Below are 26203 nucleotides of genomic sequence, written 5' to 3'. Positions count from 1 at the left end.
CAGACTGATGGCCTTGTTCTGCTTTTGCACTGTAGGTTTGTCCCAAGATTTTTGGAGAGGGCTGCTCAGACCTGACTCAGCTGCTATAGTTTTAGTTTTAAAGGAGATGTTTGAGTTCTACCATTTATGACTCGTTAGGTGGCACTCTTTCTTCTGCATCAGAACTGAACCAATGTCCCTTCTTTGGGCTAGGGAGTGCTGTGCTGCTGCATTAGCTATTTCCTAGATTTGATACAAAATGTACAGAGTGGTGACTTTAAAAATTCTAAAGTAATTTGGACACACAATTCTCATTAATTTTAATGGGAGTGGGGCATCAAATTCCCCAAAGCAGCTTGGAAAATCTGTCATAGTCACTAAAGATCCCATGGCATTTTTTCAAGAGTAGGGGCAACCCCAGAGTTGTAGCCAAATGACATTCTGCCTCCCTTAGAACAATTCCTTATTTTAATTTATATAGAGAGCTCGTTGCTCTCTATTCTAAACTGCTTGTTTCTACTATATGATGTTAAAGAGCTGCTGTGTTGCACCCTAGAGTCAACTGCATTTCTCTGATTGGTGAAGTGATTCCTCTTTGTAATAACACACAAACAAACAAAAACCCCGAACAAAAAAACCCACCAAACCCACAAAACCACCTTTGGGATGAATGGAGCTGTCTGCTAGAAAACATACAGGTTATTGTTAAGAAAAAGTTGAAGAAAGCCAACTAGAAAAGCAGCCCTTATGAGATGTGCCGTGTAGAAATAGCATTGCTGAGAGCATAGCCCAGGCAGTGCCGAGCCACTGCTCAGCACAGCGGACAATGAAATGATTCGTGTTGCCTAAGTGAGTAGCAAACACTGGGTGTCAAAATGCACCACTTTGTTATATATAATTGAGAAAGTAAAATGTGAGGGTAACAGTCTGTGTCACTGGTGGCTGAGGCGGTATATGATCTGATCAGCTTAATGAGCACAGAGAGAGAGAGAGAGAGAGACTCCAATACAAAGCCGGATCCACCAGCAGGGGTCCTTGTAGAAGTAAGAGTTGCAGATCAAATCATTTAAATTGTTCTTGTGCTAGGCTTACATTTGTGAAAACATCCCACTTATTTGGATGGCAGGATTTTGGGAGTCCACTGTTACTTGTAGTTGTTGTGTTGCTCACCTCATATTCCCTGAGGGTGAAGTCGGGAAGTAGGAATATGAGGTCTTTTGCACCGGGTTGTTGTCAGATCTTCGGCTCCATGCATGTGTTCTTTCTGCATGTGCACTGGCTCTCGCCATATAGCTCATACAGCAGGCGCCGATCAACTGACCAATAAGATCACAAGACTTGGTTTAGTAATAAACCGGCCAGGTTTATTCCTAATGCCCTGGCTCAGTGGTTACAGGTACACTAACACATGTATGCCAGTGACAATGGACAGCTCAGTCAGTGGCGGGATTTTCTACTGTCCCCTAGCCCAGACAAAAGGTTAAGTGAGGTAGCCCACCATTTATAGACTGAGACAAACAATCTGGGATTAACCAATTTACATATTTACAAGTTGCAGTGGGGGAGGTTTAGATTGGATATTAGGAAAAACTTTTTCACTAAGAGGGTGGTGAAACACTGGAATGCGTTACCTAGGGAGGTGGTAGAATCTCCTTCCTTAGAGGTTTTTAAGGTCAGGCTTGACAAAGCCCTGGCTGGGATGATTTAACTGGGAATTGGTCCTGCTTCGAGCAGGGGGTTGGACTAGATGACCTTCTGGGGTCCCTTCCAACCCTGATATTCTATGATTCTATGATATCACTTTATGTGTTTCATGACATGTTTGTTACCTTCCCTTGTCCTTTCCTCCTCATGTTTCAGACAACATTCCTGTTCACCACCTGTCCTATTCAGACAAAATATCACTATTAATCTCTTTTGTAAAACCATTTTATTGTCTACTAGGTTGGGGTGTTCTTGTCCTCGTCTGCTGGAATGTGTTTACATAGTCAGTGTGTGGTGTAGCAATGATAGCAATACCGTTGCTGAGTTTGTGTACTGGATGCTGACTTGCAGGCAAGCAGCTGCTTTTGACAGGGCCTGACTGTTGCTCATAGCATAACTTTTTTGCTGACTTTGGTTCAGGCCTCAGGCCCATGCTTCAAGCTCTCTCTTTCTACTACACGGGTCACTGACTTCAATCCAGTCCATGGGATTAGTTACCACCTGATGGCTGCTTGGTGACCTGTTGAAAAAGAGCTGGTGGTTCCAGTTCAACCCTTCTGGAAAGTGCTGTAAAATGTAACAGACAACAATAACCATTCAGTGAGTTTTTTCACTATCTCTAGAAATCAACAGAGAATTTGATTCCTTCTGTAGAATTCTTTAAGACAGTTAAAAGGCAACAAGAAATACAGTATTCTCTACTACATTCTGTAAGGTTTTACAGTAATTTCTGTGAGGAAATTCTGGGGAGGGATAGCTCAGTGGTTTGAGCATTGGCCTGTTAAACCCAGGGTTGTGAGTTCAATCCTTGAGGGGGCCATGTAGGAATCTGGGGCAAAAATTGGGGATTGGTTCTGCTTTGAGCAGGGGGTTGGACTAGGCGACCTCCTGAGGTCCCTTCCAACCCTGATATTCTATGAATCTCACTAAGTTGATGTAGAACAAAGTTGGTTTCAACTTGTTTTAATTTTAGAGGACTTTTCCATATGGGAATTCCCAGCTGGGAGAAGTATCCCCAACACAGAAAGCATCAACACAACCTTTTTTGGTAGTCTCATTAGAGAAGCCAAAGCTGAATGACCATGAATACTGATTACAGTTCCATCCATAGAGGCTGCCTCTCTAGGGCAGAGTTCTGGTAGATTTGTGGGCTTGTACTGCCACAGGTTGTGCTGTCCCTTTTCTGGGAACAAATGGTGGATGTCAGTCTCTAGGCCGGGGTGGGCAACTTTTTGGCTTGAGGTCCACATCTGGATATGGCAATTGTATGGTGGGCCATGAATGCTCATAAAATTGGGGGTTGGGGTGTGGGAAGGGGTGAGGGCTCCGGCTGAGGGTGCAGGCTCTGGGGTGGGGCCAGAAATGAGGAGTTCAGGGTGAGAGAGGTGGCTCTGGGCTGGGGCAGGGAGTTGGGGCGCTGGAGGGGGCCAGGGGTGCAGGCTCCGGGCGGCACTTACCTCAAGCAGCTCCCGGAAGCAGTGGCATGTCCTCCCTCTGGCTCCTATGTGGAGGTGCGGCCAGGCGGCTCTACACATTTCTCCATCCATAGGCACTGCCCCGCTGCTCCCATTGGTCATGGTTGCCGGCCAATAGGAGCAGCGGTGGTGGTGCTTGGGGCGGTGGCAGCGTGCGGAGCCCCCTGGCTGCCCCTACACATAGGACCTGGATGGGGGACATGCTGCTGCTTCCGGAAGCTGTGCGGAGCCACAGCACATGTGGAGCGGGGCAAGCCCTGGGCTCTGGTCCCTGGCAGGAGCTCAAGGGCCAGATTAAAATGTCTGAAGGGCCGAATGTGGCCCCCGGGCCATAGTTTGCCCATCCCTGCTCTAGGCCATGGAGAACTACTTTGTTATGGAATCACAGAGAGCCACCAAATAATGACTGTGTCATCCCATACACTGCAGTGTCATTGGATACTGATCCAGTGCACATACAGCAACTCAGGGCATGAGCATCATATCCCAGCTACTTTGTGACTCTCTGCAACTCAATGCAACACATTCTTTCTCTGTCTCTCGTCTGTGACCTTCTGTCAGGCTGATGAGGGTGAAAGATTGGGCGTGACGGTGGGTGTGCATTTCTTCATCTCATTTGCCCTCCTGGGTTGATGAGAGAGAGTGAGGAAACAATTTTTTTTTCTTACACCTTGTCTCTGGTTCCTGGCTGCTGGAAGGAGATTTGCACAGAACTCTTACCTCACCCCCTCACACTTTGTATGCAAGAGGTAATGCTGTGACTGGAGCATGAAGAGTGTCACTCAAACCCCACCAACTCCATGAGAGCTGCGTGTAGGTCTAAAGCCACAGCTTGAGGATCGTTGCTCCTGGGGCTTCTGCTCAGGCAACCAGATCAACTGAAACCCACTTAAGGGAGCAGATTTGCAAAGCAAAGGAAGTAACAGTGTATCCTCTTGTATCTTTCTTGCAGTAACAACCACGCTCTCCTCCTGGTCAGGACACGCCAGAAAATGCAACGAAACAGCCAAGTCCTATTGCGTCAACGGCGGGGTGTGCTACTACATTGAGGGGATCAATCAGCTGTCTTGCAAGTGAGTGAAGGTCGTGCTTGTTTCGACACACAAGTAGCCTGGAATGGAATCGGGGATGGTTGTGCGATTGCAGAAGGAGTGATGTCTCTTGGAAGGTTCCCTGGTGATTGTGCTGGCTAAGCTGCACAGGTTTAGCAAAAGGGTGCTTTTTACCAAATTCCCAGCCATGAAAAACGTGTCACAGAGCATAAAATAAGCCCTCCCATGTGAAATCTAGCTATTGGATGGAAGAGAGAGGGGCAGGGCTGGGGGCACCCCAGCCAGGGGCTCCTACCATTCTGCTGGCTCCAGCTGCTAGTCCCCAGGCTGGGAAGGAGCCAGGACTTGCTCTTCCCCTGCAGAGCTTCCTGCAGCAGGGAGAGGTACCCAGTGGTGGGTCTGATCTCACTTCCCAAAAGCAGCTGTGCAGGGGAAGAGCAAGTCCCATCCCTCCCCAGATCAGCGGGGACTAGCAGCTAGGAGCCCCCAGATGGGGCACTCCCAGCAGCCGGAGGGAGATTAGACCCACCTCTGGGAACCTCTTGCGGCCGCAAGAAGTTCATAAATCCCATGATCCCCACCCCTTTTGGGCTGGGACCCCCAGGGTTACAACACTGTGAAATTTCAGATGTAAATCTTTAAAAACGTGAAATTGATTAATTTTCAAATGCTATGGCCGTCAAATTGACCAGAATGAGCAGTGCATTTGGTAGGGCCCTACTTATCCCCAAGTAACATACGTCAAGTCTATTGAAACTTCCTTTAAGGATATGTTTATGCTGGAAGTTTGAAAAGATGTTTTCTCTTTTCCCCCTTCCCTCACAGCTGCAGGGACTGGTGGGATCTGCATTTCCCTGTGCAACTCTCCCCAACCTAAGTCAAGGTTCAGCGTCAGAGTCACTGTCCTCCCCATTAAGAATGGATGGGACCTTCCTTGAAGCATGCAAATCTCACTCTCACCTCTCAACCAGAGGGGACCCTGATGAGTGACTCAAAGCCCTCTCCCCACCCCCTCTCCGTTAGGGGCCTTCTTGTTCCTCCCACAGCCCGGTAGGCTAAAGAATGAGGCTTGTGAGTGAGTCTCCCATGTGACATTTAGAACTCTAGCATCACACCAAAATTGGTTTATAAAAGGGGCTTCTTGGGCGTCAGTGAAAGGGAATCAAGTGTTGTGTTTACTGTGTTCCTTTTTATATTAGGCCCTACAAAAAGCTCAGGGAGCCATAGTAAGACATTAATAAACATGGAATTTCCTTGAGAAGGTGGAGGTAAAGTGCATGGGTTAGGGGATTGGTAATCTGCCATGAGAGCCTTTCACCTCTAGATCACTGTTTCAAATCTAGACAAGGCCAGCAGTAACCCAAAGCTAATACCATCTTGTGGCTTCACATTGGCAGCCTATGTGAAACATGGGTTGAGGGGCTCAGTCTAATGGCCAGCATCAGAAGTCTGAACCGCAGAAACAACCAAGACAGTTTGCAGTCTAAGCAGACAGTCATAGAACAGAAGAGGCCTTGGAGATTAAACTGCGCTCACCCTTTGACATGGTCTCAAAGTTAAGGACCTCCCGCAAGGCAGGGAGTGGGAGGTTTGCTCTTCTATTGCTCTTCTATCAACTCTGTGGACGAATTCTGTAGAAGACTAAGTCTCCATGGCTTTCTATCCAGCCCCTGCTACACTGTAACATGCAGTAAACATGGCAATTGCTCAGATCTGTTTCAGTCAGGGATAGGCCAACAAGTCTGGCTTCAAGTAAGTACTTGAACTGACTAAACTACAAACTATTTTGGAAGGTCAACAAAGTTTGGTTAAGTTTTGTGTGTGTTTATTTCTACCATATTTTGCATGCTTTGGCACTCCTTTGTTTGGCAGGAATCACAAGCAAAGAGCTGATATTCAGCCAAAGAGCCTTGTTTTCCCCATATTTATGACCCTGTGATGAAAAGCTTGGATGGATACTTGATCCAGTGAGCTCAAATCTTTCCATGTGAGCAAAGCATCAGTAGCCCTTCTATATCATGGGCTAGATTTTCAGAGGTGCCGAGTGCCTTCAGCTCCCAGTGACTTAGCTGGAATTGTGTGTGCTCAGCACCTCATAATATCGGGCCCTTTTAGCCTTAGCATTCCCTGGAGGAAATGCAGGAGAAGCTGTAAAATGCCTTACAAGATTATTGTGCAGCACAAACCTTATTCTGGATCAAGTTGGAAATGCAGTGTAAAAATAGTCTCTGTCTTGTCACAGAATATAGAGATTGGCCTCAGCTACAAGTCTGGATCCAAATACCCATCAAACGTTGAGAAAGTTCAGCTCCATGGCTAGATCCAAGGGTTGTGGCTTGGGACTACATCTGAACAATGAGCTGAGCTAAAATCTTAGATCTGAATGCCCCCTGCTTTGGGGAAGCTTGAATCCAGATCTGAGTTTGGCAAATTGGGCCTATTTCTATTTTTGTACTTCGTGAAATACATATTGAAACTTACTAGACAATTCTTTGCAACCGAAGCTCGCTTAATTTTACAGGCCAGATCCTTAGCTGGTGTAAATTGGCATAGCTTGTTTCAGTGATGCTATACCCATTTTCCTCAGCTGTGAATCTGGCTCAAAATCAGTATGCAGCTGTTATGACTGAACACCTTTTATTTTTTATGAAGTACATCCATGACATGCCCATCAGAGATGATCTTCAGGCTCCTGGCATGTTGCCAGTTTGGACTTTAATGGTGCCATTTTGAGCACCCTGAAAATCCCCTTTGAAGAAGGGGAACAAGATTTCTCCCCCCCCCCCCCCCTTCACATCACTGGTGCAGGAGCAGTGCAGAGGAAAGCTTTACTGGTCTGAAAGCACTTGGACTGGTTTTGCCAAAGCGGTCCTAGCTTAGTCATGAAAGAGTTCACCTTACAATTAGGACATTGTGATTGATGTCTCATGAGGTTTTTTTCCTAACTTGAATTCCATCATGATTTTAGCAGCCAAAGCCTCATGAACCACTAGAAATAGACATAAATACTAGAGAGATTATACCATTTTAAAGCTGCAGTTTTTGTTTTCAGATGGCATGATGCATTGGTTTTCATCTCTAATGAGTCTCAATTTATTGGCTGCTAAAAGTGTGCTGGGATTGAAGGGTGTGGGGGGGGTGGGGAGGGGAAGCAAAGCACTGATCAGAATTAAGTGATTTCTAAGTCCAAAATATCACTGTTCACCTGCCAGAGCTTGGAAAGAAAGCCCTGTACCACTAGAACCCCAAGTTTCCTACACTGTAACACCTTCATTTCTGGTCCTGATGTCCTCAGATACTGGACATTAAATCTGCTACTGGTCCCTTGGTCTAGCAGGAATTTTTAAACACTGCTCAGGGACTGAATATGGCAACTTTAGGGTTTCAGGCCAGTGTCATTTACAGTCCCTGGGGAATTGGAGGCAACCACTAGCTCTCTAGTAACTAGTGACATTTGGATTTGTAAATATGCATTGAATTTCAGATAGTTTAACTCAGATCATTTTATTTTTTCTTGTAAAATGAGGCATTCTTAGTGTAGGTGGTTGGTGATAGGCAAACTGACTTCCACTACAGAATAGCAAAAGATTAGACTACGGAGCAGATACTTTCAGAATGTGCTTGTATGCTGACTACCAAGACCGTTTGATTAGCTGCAGAAATGTGGAAAGCTGGTTCCAGGTGAGGGAGAAAATAACAAGTTCAGAGAAGAATTCAGAAAGAGAAGGTGGGGTGTAGGTGAGGGGAGGAATAAATGGTTTGATCCATACTTCTTAGCCTTTCTACACTACATTATGGGTCCTGTACCTGTCCCAAAATCCACCCCCATCTCTACTGAAGCGGAGTTCTAGGGCATTGGTCCTTTCATTATGTAGCCTGTTAAAATACTTTTGAATCACAGCAGACTGTTTGACTCTTAAAATGTAAAAATTAAAATACAATTAAAATTACCTAACATTAGAAAATGCACCAGAATCAAAACCCCAGATGGGAACACACAAAGACTTTAGAGTGGTAAACGTTGTGGATTGGGCCTGCCTCTCCATAAAACACACGAGGAGATGCAATGAAAACAGTGTGGATTAAAAAGGTGTAGAAACCCAGTTTCAAACCCAGCCTTTGTTTCTCTTTATCACTGGCAATGAATCCAATGTTTGGATTCTAAGACCTTCTTCTGGGCTGTATTATTTTCCCTTAGCACTCCGGAAAGCAGATTCTGGCCCGTACACCAGCATGGTGTTATCAGATTTTTCAGTATTCCCCTTCTGAGATTCAGCAATCAGGAAATATGACTTGGGAACATTCCGCTTGTCCACCATCTGTTTTTATCTCCTTAGTCACCTTACTGGAACATACTTAATTATTTAGAGTGCTCTACAAAAACAGAAGATTCTTTCTGTGGATGTTATCTCTGCAAAAGAGCCAGTAGGCACCTGAAATTAATTCCTCTCCTGAAGTGGCTTCATGCCTGAGATGGTGCAGATATTTTCCATTTGAAAGAGTGAGTGGCCCATGTTTTTGGTTGAACTTTTGTAGCAGGGCCATCAGCAAATTGCTCCTTCCAGCCACCAAAAACCCGGGGAGGAAAATGCAGTGAAATTTTTGCCTGGAAAACCAATTTCAGTTCAGTTCAACATTGAAAAACATAATAATCTAGACTTGGGTCACTGGAAATACATGCCCTGGAATTTCTAATCTGTGGCAGACCTCTCCATAGATTTTTGAGTCTTTGCAGAGTGTTTGCATAATTTAGGCTTTAAAGTAAAAAAATAAAATAAAATAAATCTACCCATTTTGGTTGCAAAGAAAACCTGCTTATGCCTTAGGCAGTGCTGTCATCCTGAATCTGCAAACAGACCATCTGAAACTAAACCTTAGAGAGGTGTGACAGGCCCCAGGTATATTGCAGCCTGTAGGCATATAAACTAAAAAGGATTATAGCACTATATAGAGATAGATAGATATAATTGACCCAACAGCACTAATAAAACAAAGAACCTCTGACCCTGGGGGAAGTGGGAGTGGGAAGAATCATAGGTCCTGCCCCAGATCATCCTGCTAGGAAAAGTCTTAGAAATGGGCCTTATCGTTTCCCAGAAAGGTAAAAAATAATCCTCAGACTCAATTCCAGAGTCCTTAAGAACACCTGCATGTTAGGGGGCTTATTCCTTCACCCACTTACTTCCCTGGTCCTTCTCGCATGAACAGAGAGCAACAATACCCGAAGTCCAAAGGTGCAAACAATTCGATGTTTATTGGGGTGAACTTCCAGCAAGCATGATTCCAGTTTCCTTCCTTAGTATCCTCCTTCCCAGCTCTGACACCACAGAGCCTTACACCTGTGTCCCTGTTCCCATTCCTACCCTTAGCCAAACATGATTCCAACTTCCTTACTCCCATTCCCTGTTCCCATTTCCCCCTTTAGCAAAACATGATTCCAATTTTCTTACCCCCATTCCCTGTTCCCATCTCACATACCCACATGCCCATGCCCATGCCCACCCCCACCCACACCCACACCCAGTCACTTCCTCATTGACTACAGATTATATAGTAAAACTTGAGTTCTGCTTAGCTATACCTTAACCAATCATTCTCCTGAAATTTAACTAACCAATCCTAACATATTGTAACATGATTATGTAACCAATTATATCCCACCACCTCAATTAGTTTACACCCAGCAAAATTAATTATACAGCAGACAGGAACAATCACAGAACCAGACAGAGATTATACAGACAAACAACAGCAAAGTGGGAACTATAATGATAAAACAATACAGAAGTGAGGATTTCACATCCCAGCTATTGATAAGTGAGTTCTTGCCAGACAGGATGCTATCAAACTAAGTTTCCTTTTACATTTTCTAGGCACTTCCCTTTCTCTGGAGGTGATAGGAATACAATCTTGTCCTGATAGTGCCTAACAGCCCAATAGCACCTTATTTCAATGTGACTAGTTTGGAATGCGAGGATGTGACCGTTCGCTTCCCAGCTTATGGCTGCCTCTGCTGCTTAGCCAAAGGCCTGAGCCTAAGCACAGGGCCACAAACTGTCACAGTAAGAGAAGGCCCTTACACTGGCAGACAGTGGTTTTGATTCTTTCTTTTATACCTCTATCACTAGCCAAGTGATAAGAATACACCTAAATTCTTAGAGTATAGGCCTTTACAGACAGGCCTGAATATCTATATCCTAACACTGCAGTCGGTCAGACAAATCTCCAGCCTCAGCTTGAGGATCCCAGCACACAGCTGCTGGGCTGGAACATGGTGATGGGCCCTGATCACTGGGTCTGGATGAGCTGTGCTGGGCTGAGTATATGAGAGGGGAGAAGTCAAAGGTGGCTGTGCACCATTCGTGCACTCCCCTGATCTTGGGGACATCCATAGGGCGCTTCAGCTCCTTGGCACAAGCTAGAGCAGTCTTAAGGTTGTTCAAACTGATGTTGGCTATCAGACCCTTAGACTGCATTGCATCAACTGTGGATTACCGATGCACAATAGTGCACCACCCATGCTCTCTTACCCTTTAGGATTGCCAATTTGGTAATATTTAAAAAACAGACACTCCAGCAGGAGTGCTGGAAACTGCCTCGCCCTGCCTCTTCTACCTGAGGCCCCACCCTTGCCCCGCCTATTCTTCCACAAAGCCCCACCCATGCCCTGCTTCTTCACATAAGGTCCCACCCTACCTCTTGCCCCTGAGGCCACTCACCCCGTTCACGCCTCTTTCCCACCTGTCACTCGCTGCTTTTTCCCTCCCACCCACCCCCCCCGGGTTAGGAGGGACTCGCCTGTGGAACCTGGGCTGGGAGCTGCAGCCACTTGATGCAGATAGGCGGCTGCCCCGGCCCCGGCTGGGTGGGGGCTGCAGCGGGTGATGACCCACCACCTCCCCCACCTGCAGGAACCAGATATTGGGTGGCCGGTCAGTAGATCTGACCAGGCACTGTCAGGGCCCCTTTTCGACCAGGCTTTCCTGTCAAAGACTGAGCACCTGGCCACTCTATTACCTTTCCATGTACTGGCATTTGCCCTCTGCTGTGGGTTGGAGGGTTACACTAAGACAGAATTCCCCTACAGTGGAGTACTCAGCTGCCCAGTTAAGGCAGTTTTATGACCTTTCAATGTCATCAATACAGTTGTGCAAATAACCAATTTTGCAGTTTGGTGGCCAGACTGAAAGATTGAAAAACAAACAAAAAACCTTGTTTCATGTTGACCTAAAATGAAATGTGAAAACAAATGTTTTGGGAACCAAACAAGTTGATTGAATTTCATGTTGGGTTGAATGAAATATTTTGTTTTGCTTTTGTGTAAAATTTAAAAAAAGTTGTTTCTAATGGAAAGGCTAACTGTTTCTAAACAAAACATTTTGCCTTTTCTGCCTCTGAAGCAATTCAGTGAATTTGATACAGATGCACTAAATCATAGAATATCAGGGTTGGAAGGGACCTCAGAAGGTCATCTAGTCCAACCCCCTGCTCAAAGCAGGGCCAATCCCCAATTTTTTCCCCAGATCCCTAAATGGCCCCCTCAAGGATTGAGCTCACAACCCTACATTTAGCAGGCCAATGCTCAAACCACTGAGCTATCCCTCCCCCCCAAATGTTTTGATCAATCTAAATTTGCATTTTTTTGGCAAGGAAATAATTTAGTCCAAATTTTTTTTACCCAGCTCTAGTTATCAGCGTTGTAGAAAGGGATTGTAACATGGGCGAGGACCTGGTTCTCAGCTTCTAAATTACATGGGACTAGAAACCATCAATTGCTTCACAGAACCAAAATTATGAAAGATCATTTTTGCAAGAATCAGCTTGCAAGATTTAAAGATGCCAATAAATGAACATTCTAACCCTTGTTTTGGCCCTCAGCATAGGATTATGGGAGAGGAACGGTGTAGAGGTTTGGAATATCACAAGTTGAAAACGAAAGATTTCAGAGGTGGGAAAAGATTTTAAAATGAGGGAAGTATGTGACATACAGTCAATTTGATTTTGAAAACTATTCAAAAATGTACATAAATAATTTGCTAAAAAAAACCAAGCCTTTTCTGTGTCTTATGAGTCAGGTTGCTTCAAAATTCCACAGCTTCCCATCTATATTTTTCCTAATAAATCCACACACTATGGGAGAAAAAAGTCCACAGAATTTTGCAACATTTATGGACATCCCCAGCCCTTACACGTAGCACCACCTTTGCTGTGTCAAGCTGATATTTTGTATTCAAGGTCTCCCCACCATCACAGCTGCCTTGCATAGCATCTACAGTTCATCATCTTCACAGTGTCAGGATCCATGGAGTGCTTCTCAATCAACTTAATAATGTGACGGGGACAAGAAATGATAAGTTGTGCTCTGCTGGGAAAGTGACATGAGGCACCTTTAGTTAGTGTTTGCTCAAATGCTCCCCTTTCTCTGCAGTCATTGATTTGTTTCTTTCCCAGCACCCTGTTCTCTATTCTGCTGCTGCTTCTCCAACAATTCCTACCCCAGAGCTTCAGGAGAAACTCATATTTTATTTATATTTTATTTATTTTTGATTTATTAAGTGTTCCTCTCAATATCTCTGATTGCAGGGTCAGGTTTATAAAATCCACAATGACACAGTTATAGCTACAACATCCTCCCCCCACCCCAGATCTGCAAATTATGGTGCGAACAACTTGCCATTTATTTTTCATTATTCTCCTATTTTAAAAAACTTCAATCATTCCACAAGTGGGGAGGAGGACAGAGGCAATGCCATGTGACTTAGCTGACCAGTCACACACCACAAACACAAGCAGTGAAAAGATGAAGTGACCAGGTTGCAAACAGTCAGTAAGGTGATAGTTGACAAGCACAATAAGAACAATAAATACATTGGCAGTCTGTTTGTGAACAATTTGCAAACAGATAGAAGGGCTAAATTATTTGGATATTTTATTTGCAATGAATAATTCGGCCAGCTCTAGAATTCAGTCTCTTTCCCAGTCAGTGCACGGCCTCTCTGCTGACCAAGGGGCCAGTAGTTCTAGCTGTGGTGGTTTTGTTATGGAATCCTAGAAACTCAGGTCTGGAAGGGACCTTCAAAGGAGACCGGATCCAGCCCCCAGAGCTGAGGCAGGACCAAGGATGCCTAGACTGGACACATATACCTTCGTGGACACGCATCCACTAGGAACGAGACTGATGCCCGCTCCCTTATATCACATGGGTCACCAAATAGCCATTGGATGCTAATCTGGGCTGGGTAGAAACTGGTGAGCTAGAGGTGAAAATCCCCATCTCCCATAACAAATCCCTTAGCCAGCCAGTCCTAGTCTGTCTACAATGCAAACAGTCAACAATGAGATGAAATGGCGCTGTGTCCAGGCTGATTTGGGGCAGTTACACTTTTTTGGTTTTTTTGCTGAGGTGCTTTAGTTCCTGATGCTGTGGGGTATGTTCTGCTCCTCCCCACCCCATCCTGTCGTGCTCCTGTAAAACCCTTTTTAAGAAACAGCCTGGAACTCTACCCTGCTGCAGCTGAAGCCAATGGGAGCCCTGCCGCTGTCTTCAGTGGACATTGAAGTGGGCCAGCTGCAGTTTGGCCCTTACTGTACAGCGGGTGCCTGGATAAGGCCTTGGCATTTGCTCTCGCTGCTTTCTCCTCTTCTCGTCGGCTGTTCTGGGGAACACAGCCTGTCGGTGCGCTCAGTGCATGATTCTCTGGGACTGGTTTGGGGATAATGACAGAACAATGCTCTTTTTCAGCCCTCTGCACAAATAGGCAGCATGCCTGAAACAGTTCTCCATTCACTTATTTAAGTGCCAGGTGTCCTTTTGCTATATTTTCTCCATATCCTCATAAATTAAACCACCTTCATTTTCATGCTCTTAGTGACAGATTACGGTCTATTCTGAGGAGTTTCCCAGCTGGGTATTGTGATCTTAATTAAAGAAACACTGCAGAGAGCAAAGGGAATGTGCCAGCCGTTAAAGGCTGGTATTACCTGAAAGTGGGCAGGTAAAATTGACACACAGGGCCAGTCTGCACTGGGAACTTCTGTCGCCATAACTACGTCTCTCAGGTGTGTGAAAAGTCCACCCCCTTTAGAGAGGCAGCTATACCACCCTAACCCCAGTGTAATGGCACTAGGCTGATGGAAGAATTCTTCCGCCTCTCAGGAAGGTGGATTATCTATGCCAATGGGAGCACCCCTCCCATCGGTGCAGGTAGGTCTACACTGAAGTGCTGTAGCTATAGCATTTCATGTGTAGACAAGCCCATGAAGATCCCTCTCAGAGCCACAGTATAGCAGGGTACAGAGATTAGGTTGTGTCTGCTTCGAAACAGGGACCAGATGGTCCCTCACTTCATGTGGGTGTGCAAGGGGCCTTCCCTCCCGCAATGTACGCTCTGAGTAAGGGTCAAGGACAGTGGTAGTCCTGCTGTTTGGGGGAGCACAGAGGTCCTTTCTGGTCACCCTGTGGGGATCGAGATCATGCCAAAGTGGGAAGGGCCGAGGCAGGCCAATGACTCCAATCCCCTACCAAACTGGTGCATGGAGCTGACCAGGCACAGAGAGGGAATTGAGTTAAAAGATGGTGGCTCCTGAGTGTTCCCCAGGTGGATCAGGGCATGGGGCAAGACGTGCTCCCAACAGGTTGGTGCAGCTCTGCACCATTCCTAACATAGGCCTATGCCTTAGAGGCACAATCCAGACTGAGGGTGGCCTGTGCCTACCCCCTGCCATGTGCGGCCTGCGGTGGTACCAGCCCGTAGCTGAGAGTACAATTGGGAATGAGGGAGATGCTAGTCGTGGAAAGACCTACCCCCCGAGATGGGCCACCCAGGAGCTTTGGAACTTAATGGGGTGCACACAGCTCTGAGAGTAGGGTGGCCAGATAGCAAATGTGAAAAATCAGGACGGGGGTGGGGGATAATAGGAGCCTATATAAGAAAAAGACCCAAAAATCGGGACTGTCCCTATAAAATTGGGACATATGGTCACCCTATCTGAGAGAGACCTGGGACAGCCAGCAAAGGCTTTGCAGGTAAAGCCCAGCTGAAGGCTGGTCACACGCACACAGCAATGGCAGCCTTCTGGAATGTCAGCCTTCTGCACGTTCTGTATGTAAGACAACATGCTTTGTCACTAACAATGACCCGACCCCAGCGGTTACCAAATCCCTGCAGCATGTTCTGGCTCCCAGGGAAAGAGCATACTGCTTCTCATCTCGCCCTGTCCTGCCACATGGAGCGAGAGATGCCACATTTCTCAGTGTTCTGTGGTATACTTCCCAGATTCCTAGATTCCAAGGCCAGGTGGGACTATTGTGACCATCTAGTCTGACCCCTTGTATAACACAGGCCAGAGACCTGCCCTGGAATAATCCCTAGAGCATGTGTTTTAGCAAAACATCCAATCTTGATTTAAAAATTGTCAGTGATGGAGAATCCACTTTGACCTTTGCTAATTGTTCCAAGGGTTAATTATCCTCCCTTTTAAACATTTGTGCTTTATTTCCAGTCAGATCTGTAGGCCCATATCCTCAGAGGTTGAAGAATCTGGGCTGTAACCTATTGGAGGACAATACTAAGGGAATGATATCCCTCTTCATAAATTTAGTGCAGCAGGGACACAGGTAACAAAGGGAGCCCTGGCTGGAGATGGTGTCAGATATTGCACACTTTTCAGGTGCAGCATTATAGTTCAGGAAGCTTGCCTCTAAAATCAGTGAGCTAATGAACACAGAATGCTTGTGATGATGTCTCAGTAGATTGCCACACCCAGCCGAGGCTCAGCTGTGCGACTGCATTAAGGATGGGTAAATCTCAAGAAGCTGGAGGTTTTGTGATCATGCAAAGTAGTTTGGGCATTCACAAAACTTGCTCAGGTTCACAAGTTTTTCTGTCCTATTGCTTCAAACCTGGTATTTTTCCATCAATGATTCAATATAAGTAAAAAATAAAAGCTCACATTTTTCTAGGTAATGGGGAGCCTGTGGTATGTACCACATTAAGCATGGAAGGTTCTTTCTGCCCTCAGCTGCTAGGCTCTTAGCAGTGAGACCTGGAGATGGTGCACACAGTAACTTTTATTGCATTACTATTTCCCCGCTGCTGTATATTTATTTTGCTGTAAATTTCTCGCCAATTTCTTCCCCTGGGATTTATTCCCTCTGCCCCTCTCCTCTCATTTTTCAATCTTTCCTGAGTGGGATGCAAATACAATAATGTTCTAGTTCTGGCCCACTACCTGCAAATAGGCTCGGCAGACTTTGAATTCTCTATCTTTTTTTATACAGTAGAATCTCAGAATTACGGACACCTCAGGAATGGAGGTTGTTTGTAACTCTGAAATGCTCTATAACACTGAACAAGGTGTTACGGACTTCAGCCATGGGCGAGTTGGGACTGCAGCCACAGGGTGGGGTGGGGTCATGGTTCCAAGCGGGGAGGTGGGGGCTTCTGACCCTAGGGGCCACTGAGGCTCTGGGCGGGGGACTCCGGGCTTTTGCCCCACGAGAGCACAAGGGATCAGGGCTTTAGACCTGGGGGGAGTGCTGAGGCTTGGGGCTTCAGCCTCATGGTTCTACTCCTGGCTTCTTCCTTGCGGGGGGTGCTGGGGCTTGGGGCTCCTCACCGCTCCACTCCCTGTTTCAGCTGTGGGTAGGGATGCACTGGGGCTCTAGCTATGCGGGGAAGCCCTGGAGCGAGAAACTGGTGCTGCTCTCGTAGCTAAAGCCCTAACCCCTGCTGACCCACGTGGGGCTGAAGCCAAGAACAGAACCATGGGGCTGAATCCTCGAGCCCTGGCAACCCTCACGGAGATGAAGCCAGGAATGGAGTCATGAGGCTGAAGCCCTGAGCTCCAGAGCTCACCTGGGTCTAAAGCCCAAGAGTCAGAAACCCCGAGCCCCCTCCACCTGGAGCCCTAACTGCCCCCTCACCCTGCGGCTGCAGCCCCAACCCCCCATGGCTGAAGCCATGAGCCCCAGGGTTAAAGCCCCAAGGCAGTATAGTGTTTTGCTTTTTGTTTTTTGTCTCTGCTGCTGCCTGATTGATGACTTTTGTTTTCACAGGGTGTCCGGTTGACCGGTAAGTGCATAACTCTGGTGTTCGTATCTTTGAGGTTCTACTGTATGTTTGTATTGTATAGTTGCCTAACACAATGGAGCCCAGCCTATTTGAGTTCTTTAGGTGCTATCACAGAATAAATGTTAAAGTCAGTGGCAAAAAACTGTTAACACAAAGTGAAGCTGGCTTGGAGGTGGGTCATTCCCTTGCAGAATGCTAAGTTCAGTAAAACTCGAACAACTGAAAACCAGGAAACACCATGCAACCTTAACTCTGCCCTTTTCCAGCACAGTCCCAGTACACCCTATTAACCCACCCACCTTTTGTCTGCCCATGCCCTGTTGCTGAAATGTTCAAGCTCTTCACCTTCCTTTATATCCCACTCACTCTGACCCACAGGATTCCGTTGAACACTGTTAAAGGACAAAAAGAAAAAAAAGGTTGCCCATGCCACCTTCCCTCTGCCCTCTTCAAGCAATGCCTCAATATGCACATAGCACCCGGGCACTGTATGATTCAGGAGGTTCCAGATCCTGGCATACACTCTCACACAGCCAGTTCCCCAGAAGGAATGCCACATGTGTACAGTTTAAGAAACACTTCACTTGAAGACAGTAGAGGGAAGATGGCGTGACAACTTACATAACATAAGAACGGCCATAGTGGGTCAGACCAAAGGTCCATCTAGCCCAGTATCCTGTCTTCTGAAGGTGGCCAATGCCAGGTGCCCCAGAGGGAATGAACAGAACAGGTAATCATCAAGTGATCCGTCCCCTGTCGCCCAGTCCCAGCTTCTGGCAAACAGAGGCTAGGGACACCACCCCTGCCCATCCTGACTAATGGCCGTTGATGGACCTATCCTCCATGAACTTATCTAGTTCTTTTTTGAAGCCTGTTACACTCTTGGCCTTCACACCATCCTCTGGCAAAGAGTTTCACAGACTGACTGTGTATTGTGTAAAGAAATACTTCCTTTTCTTTGTTTTAAACCTGCTGCCTATTAATTTCATTTGGTGACCCCTAGTTCTTGTGTTATGAGAAGGAGTAAATAACACTTCCTTATTTACTTTCTCCACACCAGTCATGATTTTATAAACCTCAATCATATCCCCCCTTAGTCGTCTCTTTTCCAAGCTGAAAAGTCCCAGTCTTATTAATCTCTCCTCATACGGAAGCTGTTCCATACCCCTTATCATTTTTGTTTCCCTTTTCTGAACCTTTTCCAAATCCACTATATCTTTTTTGACATGGGGCGACCACATCTGCACACAATATTGAAGATGTGGATGTACCATGGATTTATATAGAGGAAATATGATATTTTCTGTCTTATTATCTATCCCTTTCTTAATGATTCTGTTCACTTTTTTGACTTCTCCACCACCCCCTTTTTTGTGTGCTGTGGGTGAGAATGAATGGGTTGTAAAAGAACGCAAAGGGTTGTATATTTCAACAACGGTGGGGTTGGCAGAGTAAAGGTGTGTGCATGTTAATGGGATGTATTGGGGCATTGCTGAAAGAGGGCAGAGTTAAGGTTGCACAGGTAACCTTAACTGTGCATTTCCTCATTTTCAGATGTTTGAGTTTTGCTTGACTCAGCAGTTTGCAAGGGGACGACCTACCACCAACCAATCTTAATTCTGCATTAATTTTTTTTTTGTCATTGAATTTCCTAGGTCTTCACACAGGAAAGCTCTATTAGTAGTCATTTAGGCAGTTGTTTATATCGTGTCCCACAGTTAGCATACTGAGCCAACTCCCCCCAACCCTACCCTGCACACACATCAGCTGTGCCCACCAGCTGTGCTTCGGTACACCTCCCAAGCTATGCCCCTGACCCATTCCGTGTGTTTCCCCACCTCCCCACTACTGTAGCTGGGCCTCTCCACCACAATTAGGGAACGCATCACCCTGAACTCTTCACACTCTGGTATACAAAAGTTTCTAGTGCCTCCCTCCTCCTATAACTGAACACATGTGCAGTGCCTGGAGCAAAGTGGAATAGTGTTCGGTTGCAGGGGGATTGGGGTTCACTGGAAGAGCTCAGGGTGCACGGTGGGTTGGGGTGCACTGGCAGACCTGGGGTTACAGGGGGGTTGGGGTGCACTGGCAGAACTGAGGGTTCAGAGGGTTTGGGGTGCACTAGCAGAGCTCGGGTTGCATGGGGGTTGGGATGCACTGGCAGAGTTGGGAGTATGTGGGTTGGGATGCACTGGCAGAGCTGGAGGTGCAGGAAGTTGGAGTCCACTGGAAGAGCTGGGGATGCAGGGAGGGTTGGGGTGCACTGGCAGAGTTGTAGGTCTGCAGGCTGGGGCACACTGGCAGAGCTGAGGGTACGGAGGTTGGGGCGCACTGGCAGAGCTGGGAGTGCGGGGGGGCTGGGGTGCACTGGCAGAGCTGAGGGTATGGAGGTTGGGGTGCACTGGCAGAGCTGGGAGTGCTGGGGGGCTGGGGTGCACTGGCAGAGCTGGGAGTGCTGGGGGGCTGGGGTGCACTGGTAGAGCTGGGAGTGCAGGGGGGCTGGGGTGCACTGGCAGAGCTGGGAGTGCGGGGGGGCTGGGGTGCTCTGGCAGAGCTGAGGGTACGGAGGTTGGGGCGCACTGGCAGAGCTGGGAGTGCAGGGGGTTGGCATGCACTGGAAGAGCTGAGGGTTGCCATGCCTCCCACACCTGAGTCCATAATCTTTCTTGCCTCCCCTACCTTATATCCCTGTTCATCCCCCGCCCCATAACCTCCCTCCCCTCGCTGCAGCCCCAACGCCCTCTGCTCCTCCTTCCACACTCCTCCCTCCCCTAACAGCCCTTCCTTTCCTGTAAGCAGTCACATGTCCGCTTCCTCCCCCCACCCAAAGACTAGTTCAGTTTCCACAAAATAAAATTGCCAGCCATGATCCACAATTCCTGCCACCTCCAACCATTCAGTCCAAAACTCTGTCTTACGTGGGGGGCTGTGATTAACTTACCCATAGTTCCCTTAATGGAAGGGTGAGCTCACAGCCATCCAGAGGGCTGGGATTCATCCAGGCATTAGTACCTCCCTGGTTAGCATTACAAGGCAGCAAAAGGGAACCATTGGGAAGGGGGCGGGGGAACGACTGTAACTCAGGAGCCCCTTGGTTAAATGACCCCAAATTAGGATCACTAATGCTACCCTATGCCCCTATGAGGCATACTAGATTTCCAAGGTTTCAGAGTAACAGCCATGTTAGTCTGTATTCGCAGATTTCAAAGCCAGCTGAATAAGTGTTTGGATTTTAGTGTACTTACAAGGTTCGAGCTTTAAAGCATATAAAACAACAGGAATGGAAACCCTTTGGCCTTTTCCCTGTATTTGGGAAAGTGCACATAAAAATGGATGTTTTATAAAATACTGTTCTCACTTTGGGTTCCCCAAAGATTTAGGGGTAGGTTCCATGTGCTACCTTGGGTAAAACTCAACAGATTGAGACTGTTTTGACCTGCAACATAGGAATAGTTTGATCTCTAGCTCTGGGCAAAAAAAAAACCCCACCTGGAAACTTTTTAAAAAATTGCTATTTTTTCCCCTGTCCCAAACCGCGCCAAATTTGAGTCACTAACCCTACCCTACCCTACCCTCTCCTGAGGCACAACGAACCTCAAAGAAATCCAATTAAGCAGGTTGATTTTAGAGGACTTTAAAAGGTTGCACTTTAAACAGACACAGCATTAACTCTAGTGGCACTGCTGCACCACTGTAATAATTTCTCAGATCCCAGGCAGGTATGTGCAATAAACTTGGAGATAAATAGGATGCCTGTGAAAGCATTCAGGTGCCTCTGTACAGAGGGGCCATTTGGAAGTTTATGAATAGGGTGCATATAAATCTATCTGTATCACTAGTGGTGGGTGGACTTCAAAAAGGTTCGGATGAATAAATATCCAGAAGTTTGGCGTATTTTATACAAATCAGAGCCCTTTGTATCTTTTTATCCAAGCTCACATTTCCCCAGAGATACCCAGGTGACCTCCCTTCACTCCACAGCCCTAGGATTGCTACCTTCAGACTGCCAAAACGTGCATCCCATGCACTGTACTTCATAGCCTCAGCTGCCACTCCCCCATCAGGGTGAAGGTCCATGGAGTGAATCCACTGTTGCCACCTCTTCTGTGCCCTTCACACTGAAGTGACATTTATTAAGCTTTCCCCTGCATTGCATTCCAGAGGGTCTGTCTGAGATCTTGCATACTATTGAGATCAAGGGTGAAATTTTTAGTTATCTGAATGACTTAGAAAGCTAACTTCAATTTTCAGAAGTGACTTGGGAACTTAAGAGCCTAATCCTCATTGAAAGTTCATGGGATTTGGGCACCTTAGGCACTAGAGAAAATTGTACTCGAAGAGGCACAGCATACAAACTGATGGCAACAGCAGGGCTGGGGCCAGGACCGGATTATGTAGGAGCCTTCAGCAGGAATGGAATAGAGGACTAGGGACAGTATCCCTTGTTGGAAAGAAGGATCATGGTCAGAGCTGCAGTGGGAGAGAGGTGAGGAAATGTTGTAGAAAGGACCAAAAGTTCAGGCTGGTTCTTAGTTTGCCCAGACTTGTTTTCCCATCTCAGAAATCTTCCCATAGTGGAGGTCACATGTATCTCTGCCATTTCTGGAGAGACCCTCACCCAGAGGTGCCGGAATAGGGGAGGCCAGGGGGCCATGGCCCCATCACTTTTTAAAGTGGGCGGGCTATGCTCTCCCACCTTTTTCTTGCATTAAAGGCGAATGACAGGGGGAGGGGGTGGAGAGGAGCAAGTGGCAGACAGGGCCTCAGGGGACGAGGTGGAGTGGGGGTGGGGCTTGGGGAAAGAGGAGGGGCAGGGGCGGGGTCTCAGGGGAAGAGAAGGGGTGGGGCTTCAGGAGGAAGGGGTGGAGCACGGGTGGGGCCAAGGTTCGGGCACTGTTGCCCCCCACTTCTAGGGAGCTTCTGGCACTCCTGTCCTCATCCCCCTGCCAGTAGGACATCTATGGACATACTTTATGTAGACTCCAAGTGTCTGAAAATTGAGATACAGTGACATCTGCATGGGAGTCAGGCATGTCACCACTGGCCTAACCAAACTGGCACATGACACTATCTTGATTTGACTTCACCACAGACTCTGCAGCTCCTGACAGCAGCATTTTGGAGGCCATGGCTGCACTGCAGAACTTACAGTGGTGCAGCTGCTCCGATGCACCTGCGCCATGGTAATGCTGCTAGTGCAGACACTCTAGGTCAAAGGAGAGAGCTCTCCCATTGCTAATTATTCCAAGCCCCGCGAGCGGTGGTAGCTATGGCAGAAGGAGAAGCTCTCCCGCTGACATAGCACTGTCCACACCGGTGCTTAGGTCGGTGTAACTTACGTCACTTGGGGGGGGTGGCTTATTCACACCCCTGAGCAACATAACTTATACTGACGTAAGCTGTAGCATAGCCATAGCAAACGTCTAGTGTCATCATGTTCAAACATGCCATGATATTCCTCCCTATAGCACCACTTTCAGAACAGGTTGTGTGACTGTGAATTGACTCCTCTGGGAACCTGAGACAATGATACAGTAATGTAGGTGGGATTTCCTTACCCATTGAAAGTTACCAGGAAGTGGAGATTTTCCAGCCAGGGGTTAGTAGCAGCATTTGCAAATTATTAGCAATAGTAAAATAGCATTAGAAATAGTAAAAATATTCTAACTAACAATGAATAGGAAGCTCAGTCTGTTTAGTTGATCAAAGAGAAGATTGAGATTGACTTGATTACAGTGTATAAGGAGCAAATATTGGGTACTAAAGGGCTCATTGAGCTAGCACAGAAAGCTAGAACAGGAAGTTCAAGCCAAACACATTCCAGTTAGAAACAAGGCTTGCATTTCTAACCAAGGGTGATCAGCCCTGGAACAAGCTACCAAGGGAAGCGGCAAATATTCCATCTCTTGAAGTCTTCAAATCAAGACCAGCCTGGACTGTCAAACCCAAGTTAATGGGCTCAGTACAGGGGTATCAGGGTGGCCTGTATTATACAGGTCAGACTAGATGATCTATTGAGCCGTTCTGGCCCAAAAATCTATCAATAATATTTTGCACGTCTATACTGGCTTTAGTCTGAGGTTCACAAAGCATGTTACAAACACTGATCTCCCTAGCTTCCTAGCAGAGTCTGAATGTAGAAGGTGAGTCTGTCAGCTGCCCCAGAGCTCCGCACAGCGCATTCAGGAGTGAGTGGGACAAGGCTGGCTGTAAGCTGCCTTTGGATGCCCTGTTAGAGGGGAGTCCTCCAGCTCAGAGGTGTCTGTATTCTGCCTTCTGGGTAATCAGTGCAGTACAGATGGGGAATCACGCAGCCCTAGTCTGCACAGCCCTCCCTCACACAGATGGGGAACTTAGTCTGGGCCCCTCTTCATGCAGTAGCACATGCTGGTGTGTTTGTGTTTCCAACAAGGGAGGGAAATGTTACAATCAAAAAGAAAAAAACAACATCCTCTCCATTTCTAAAGTGTTCAGAGAACATTCCACTTTTTAAGCCCCCCCCCCTTTCAAAACAGGTAAATCTAGGACTAAGGCAATTTGACAGTGTTCCTTTAAACAAGTAAACACAAGAAGTTGAAATGCAGCCCTTTTCTTTTCTTATTATTGCCACTGAATTATTTGTATATCCATAGTGTATCCGCTAAGCATACACTTGGCAAGAAAAAACAATTCTATTCTACCCCTGAGCAATAGTACAGAGTTAATCTGTCAACATGTGTTTGAACTATAAAGCTTTGATCATGCTAAATGTTGCATACGGTTAAAAAAATAAACAATTCTTCCCCTCTCCCCCGTAATTTATCTGTAGACTGGTAGAAAGTACTAGTGTGAATTTGGCAGAGGGAAGATGTCTGTTTTCTATGGAGTATGGAGAGGTCAGTAATTCAGGCAGCATTATATAAAAACTAGCATGCCCCTCTGCAGCTAGTACATCACATTCATCCCTGGTGTAACTTCAGTGAAGTCAGCAAAGTTATGCTGGGGAGAAATTTGGTGTCTAATTCCCTTTTCCTATGTGAGCCAAAAATGCGGATGCTACAATTATTATGTCAGTAGGTCTATCCATGAATCACAGAAAAATTACACATAAGAACTAAAGTGCTGACCGTAATCTAATCATCCTTGAGGTCAGGTTGAATGTAGACATTTAAAAATATATCAGGACGACTGAAACTTTGATGGGGCATATATAATGGAATGGGAGAGAAACAGGAAACAGCCCCAATCTCAAGCTTCCAACTTTCTTGGTATCTCTTGGTCTCTGATCTGTTGGCTGATAGGGATCTAGCAGTCACTGTAGGGCCAACATTTCTTTTCAGTCTAATGAGTACGAGGATCTTCCCCAGGATGAGAATCCGGGGCAAACTATACTGGTGGGGGGTTGACAATGGGAGGCTCTAAAGTAGTGATACTCAGACCTCAGTGGTTCAGGAGCCAAATTAGCGATCAACATTACCCAAAAGAGCCACAGTCATGTGACTTCACTGGTACATTTACTATTATATCTGTATCTATATTATTGTCACTGCAAAATGACTGACCAAGTATCATTATTTTATCAACTACAATTGGTTAGTAATATAGTAAAACCATCCTGATTGGTTAATAATTAAATCACACAGTGTTTTAATATCATGTGCCACAAAGAACCACAGGAGACATATTAAAGAGCCACTTGCAGCTCCTGAGCCTCAGTCTGAGTACTGTAGCTGCAGAGTGTGTAAGACACAAAGACTGCTGCCAGCTGGAGCCCAGCTGACTGAATAGGAGGCAACCCTGGCCATTGTGATGTCACCAAAGGGTAGGCAGCCTGTGCCAGGAGAGGGAGTTGGGTGATGAGAGAGCTCATTTGGGGTCAGAGAGAGAGAGGTCTGTGGGCTAGACAGAGGGATCGGAGAGTCAGGGACAGGTAAGGACAATGTGGGGGAATTACCTAGTTAGGCTAGGAGAAAGGGTGGAGAAGGAGAATGAGTAAGAAAGGAGCCTTGATTGGTTTTGGAGAAGCATTTGAATTGTTCAGGGTTAAACCTCCAAACTCCAACTTTTGAGGTTCAATCCTGTGGGTCAAGTTAAAAGAACCTTCCGACAAAGCAACTTTTCCGTCCCTTTGGATTGGCCTTGCCAGCAACATGCTACATGCATCAGTGCTAAACGTCGTGGTTCCAGTGCCTCCCATGTGTAACTCTGCCCCGCAACACTGAACCCCAATAACTAGACACACTGAGGGATCTTGTCCAGGCATTTCACTGGTTTGCAGCTGCCTGAGCCACAAAGCAAAATCTCTACCTGAGTTCCTCTGGATTTGCACTTGTGTAAATGATGGCTGAATATGGCCCTAGGCTTGCAGATCATCCTGGTGCAGTACTAGTGACTGGGGGCGTCATGAGACCCCAGCAACTGGACAGGGGCTTGTTCCAGTGCAACTTTATTGTCTATCCCTTACCATGGAAAACCATTGAGAATGCTCTCTCCATAACCCTAATACAACAGGTTCCCCTGGAAGAGTGCTGGAGCTTCCTGCAGTGCCTCTGGGGGGTAATGGCATTAGGTGGAGTAGGACACTTGCCGTGCACCACTTCCAAATAGCTCTATCAACCTGTGGTACCTGCTGCCAGTCTGTGTACGTAGTGACAGTAACACTAGTCTCCAAGAAGGTTGCTCGGTAGCACAAAGCCTGCCTGCCCCTCTTGTCAGGTGGCAGCTGGTGGAGGTGATTAGCAGTGGGCAGGTGAGTAGGAAGGTGACAGGCCTAAAATGAAAGGATGGGTTTGCTGACACCTGGCCGCCTGAAGATTAGAAAAGAACAGAATATTGATATAAAGGAAACCTGATTAAACAAAGCAGAGATTAAATGGAGGAACTGTACATAAAGCTTTTAACTTTATTTTTCCATTCATCACTATGCACTTTTATTTCTAAC

General features: G+C 46.6%; 1 protein-coding gene across 1 annotated transcript in view; it reads left to right on the top strand.

Annotated features, from left to right (window-relative positions):
- NRG2 (neuregulin 2) overlaps positions 1-26203 on the top strand; it is a 317257-nt gene that overhangs the window by 238595 nt on the left and 52459 nt on the right. The window contains exon 5 of the mRNA XM_073356050.1: positions 4111-4231. Coding sequence (XP_073212151.1) covers positions 4111-4231 — 121 coding nt within the window. The remainder of the gene's footprint in view (positions 1-4110; positions 4232-26203) is intronic.

This window comes from Lepidochelys kempii, chromosome 8, assembly GCF_965140285.1.
Source record: "Lepidochelys kempii isolate rLepKem1 chromosome 8, rLepKem1.hap1, whole genome shotgun sequence".
In the NCBI taxonomy this organism is placed as follows: Eukaryota; Metazoa; Chordata; order Testudines; family Cheloniidae; genus Lepidochelys; species Lepidochelys kempii.
Note: the sequence above shows the minus strand (reverse complement) of the source record. Positions and strands in the feature narration are given on the sequence as shown.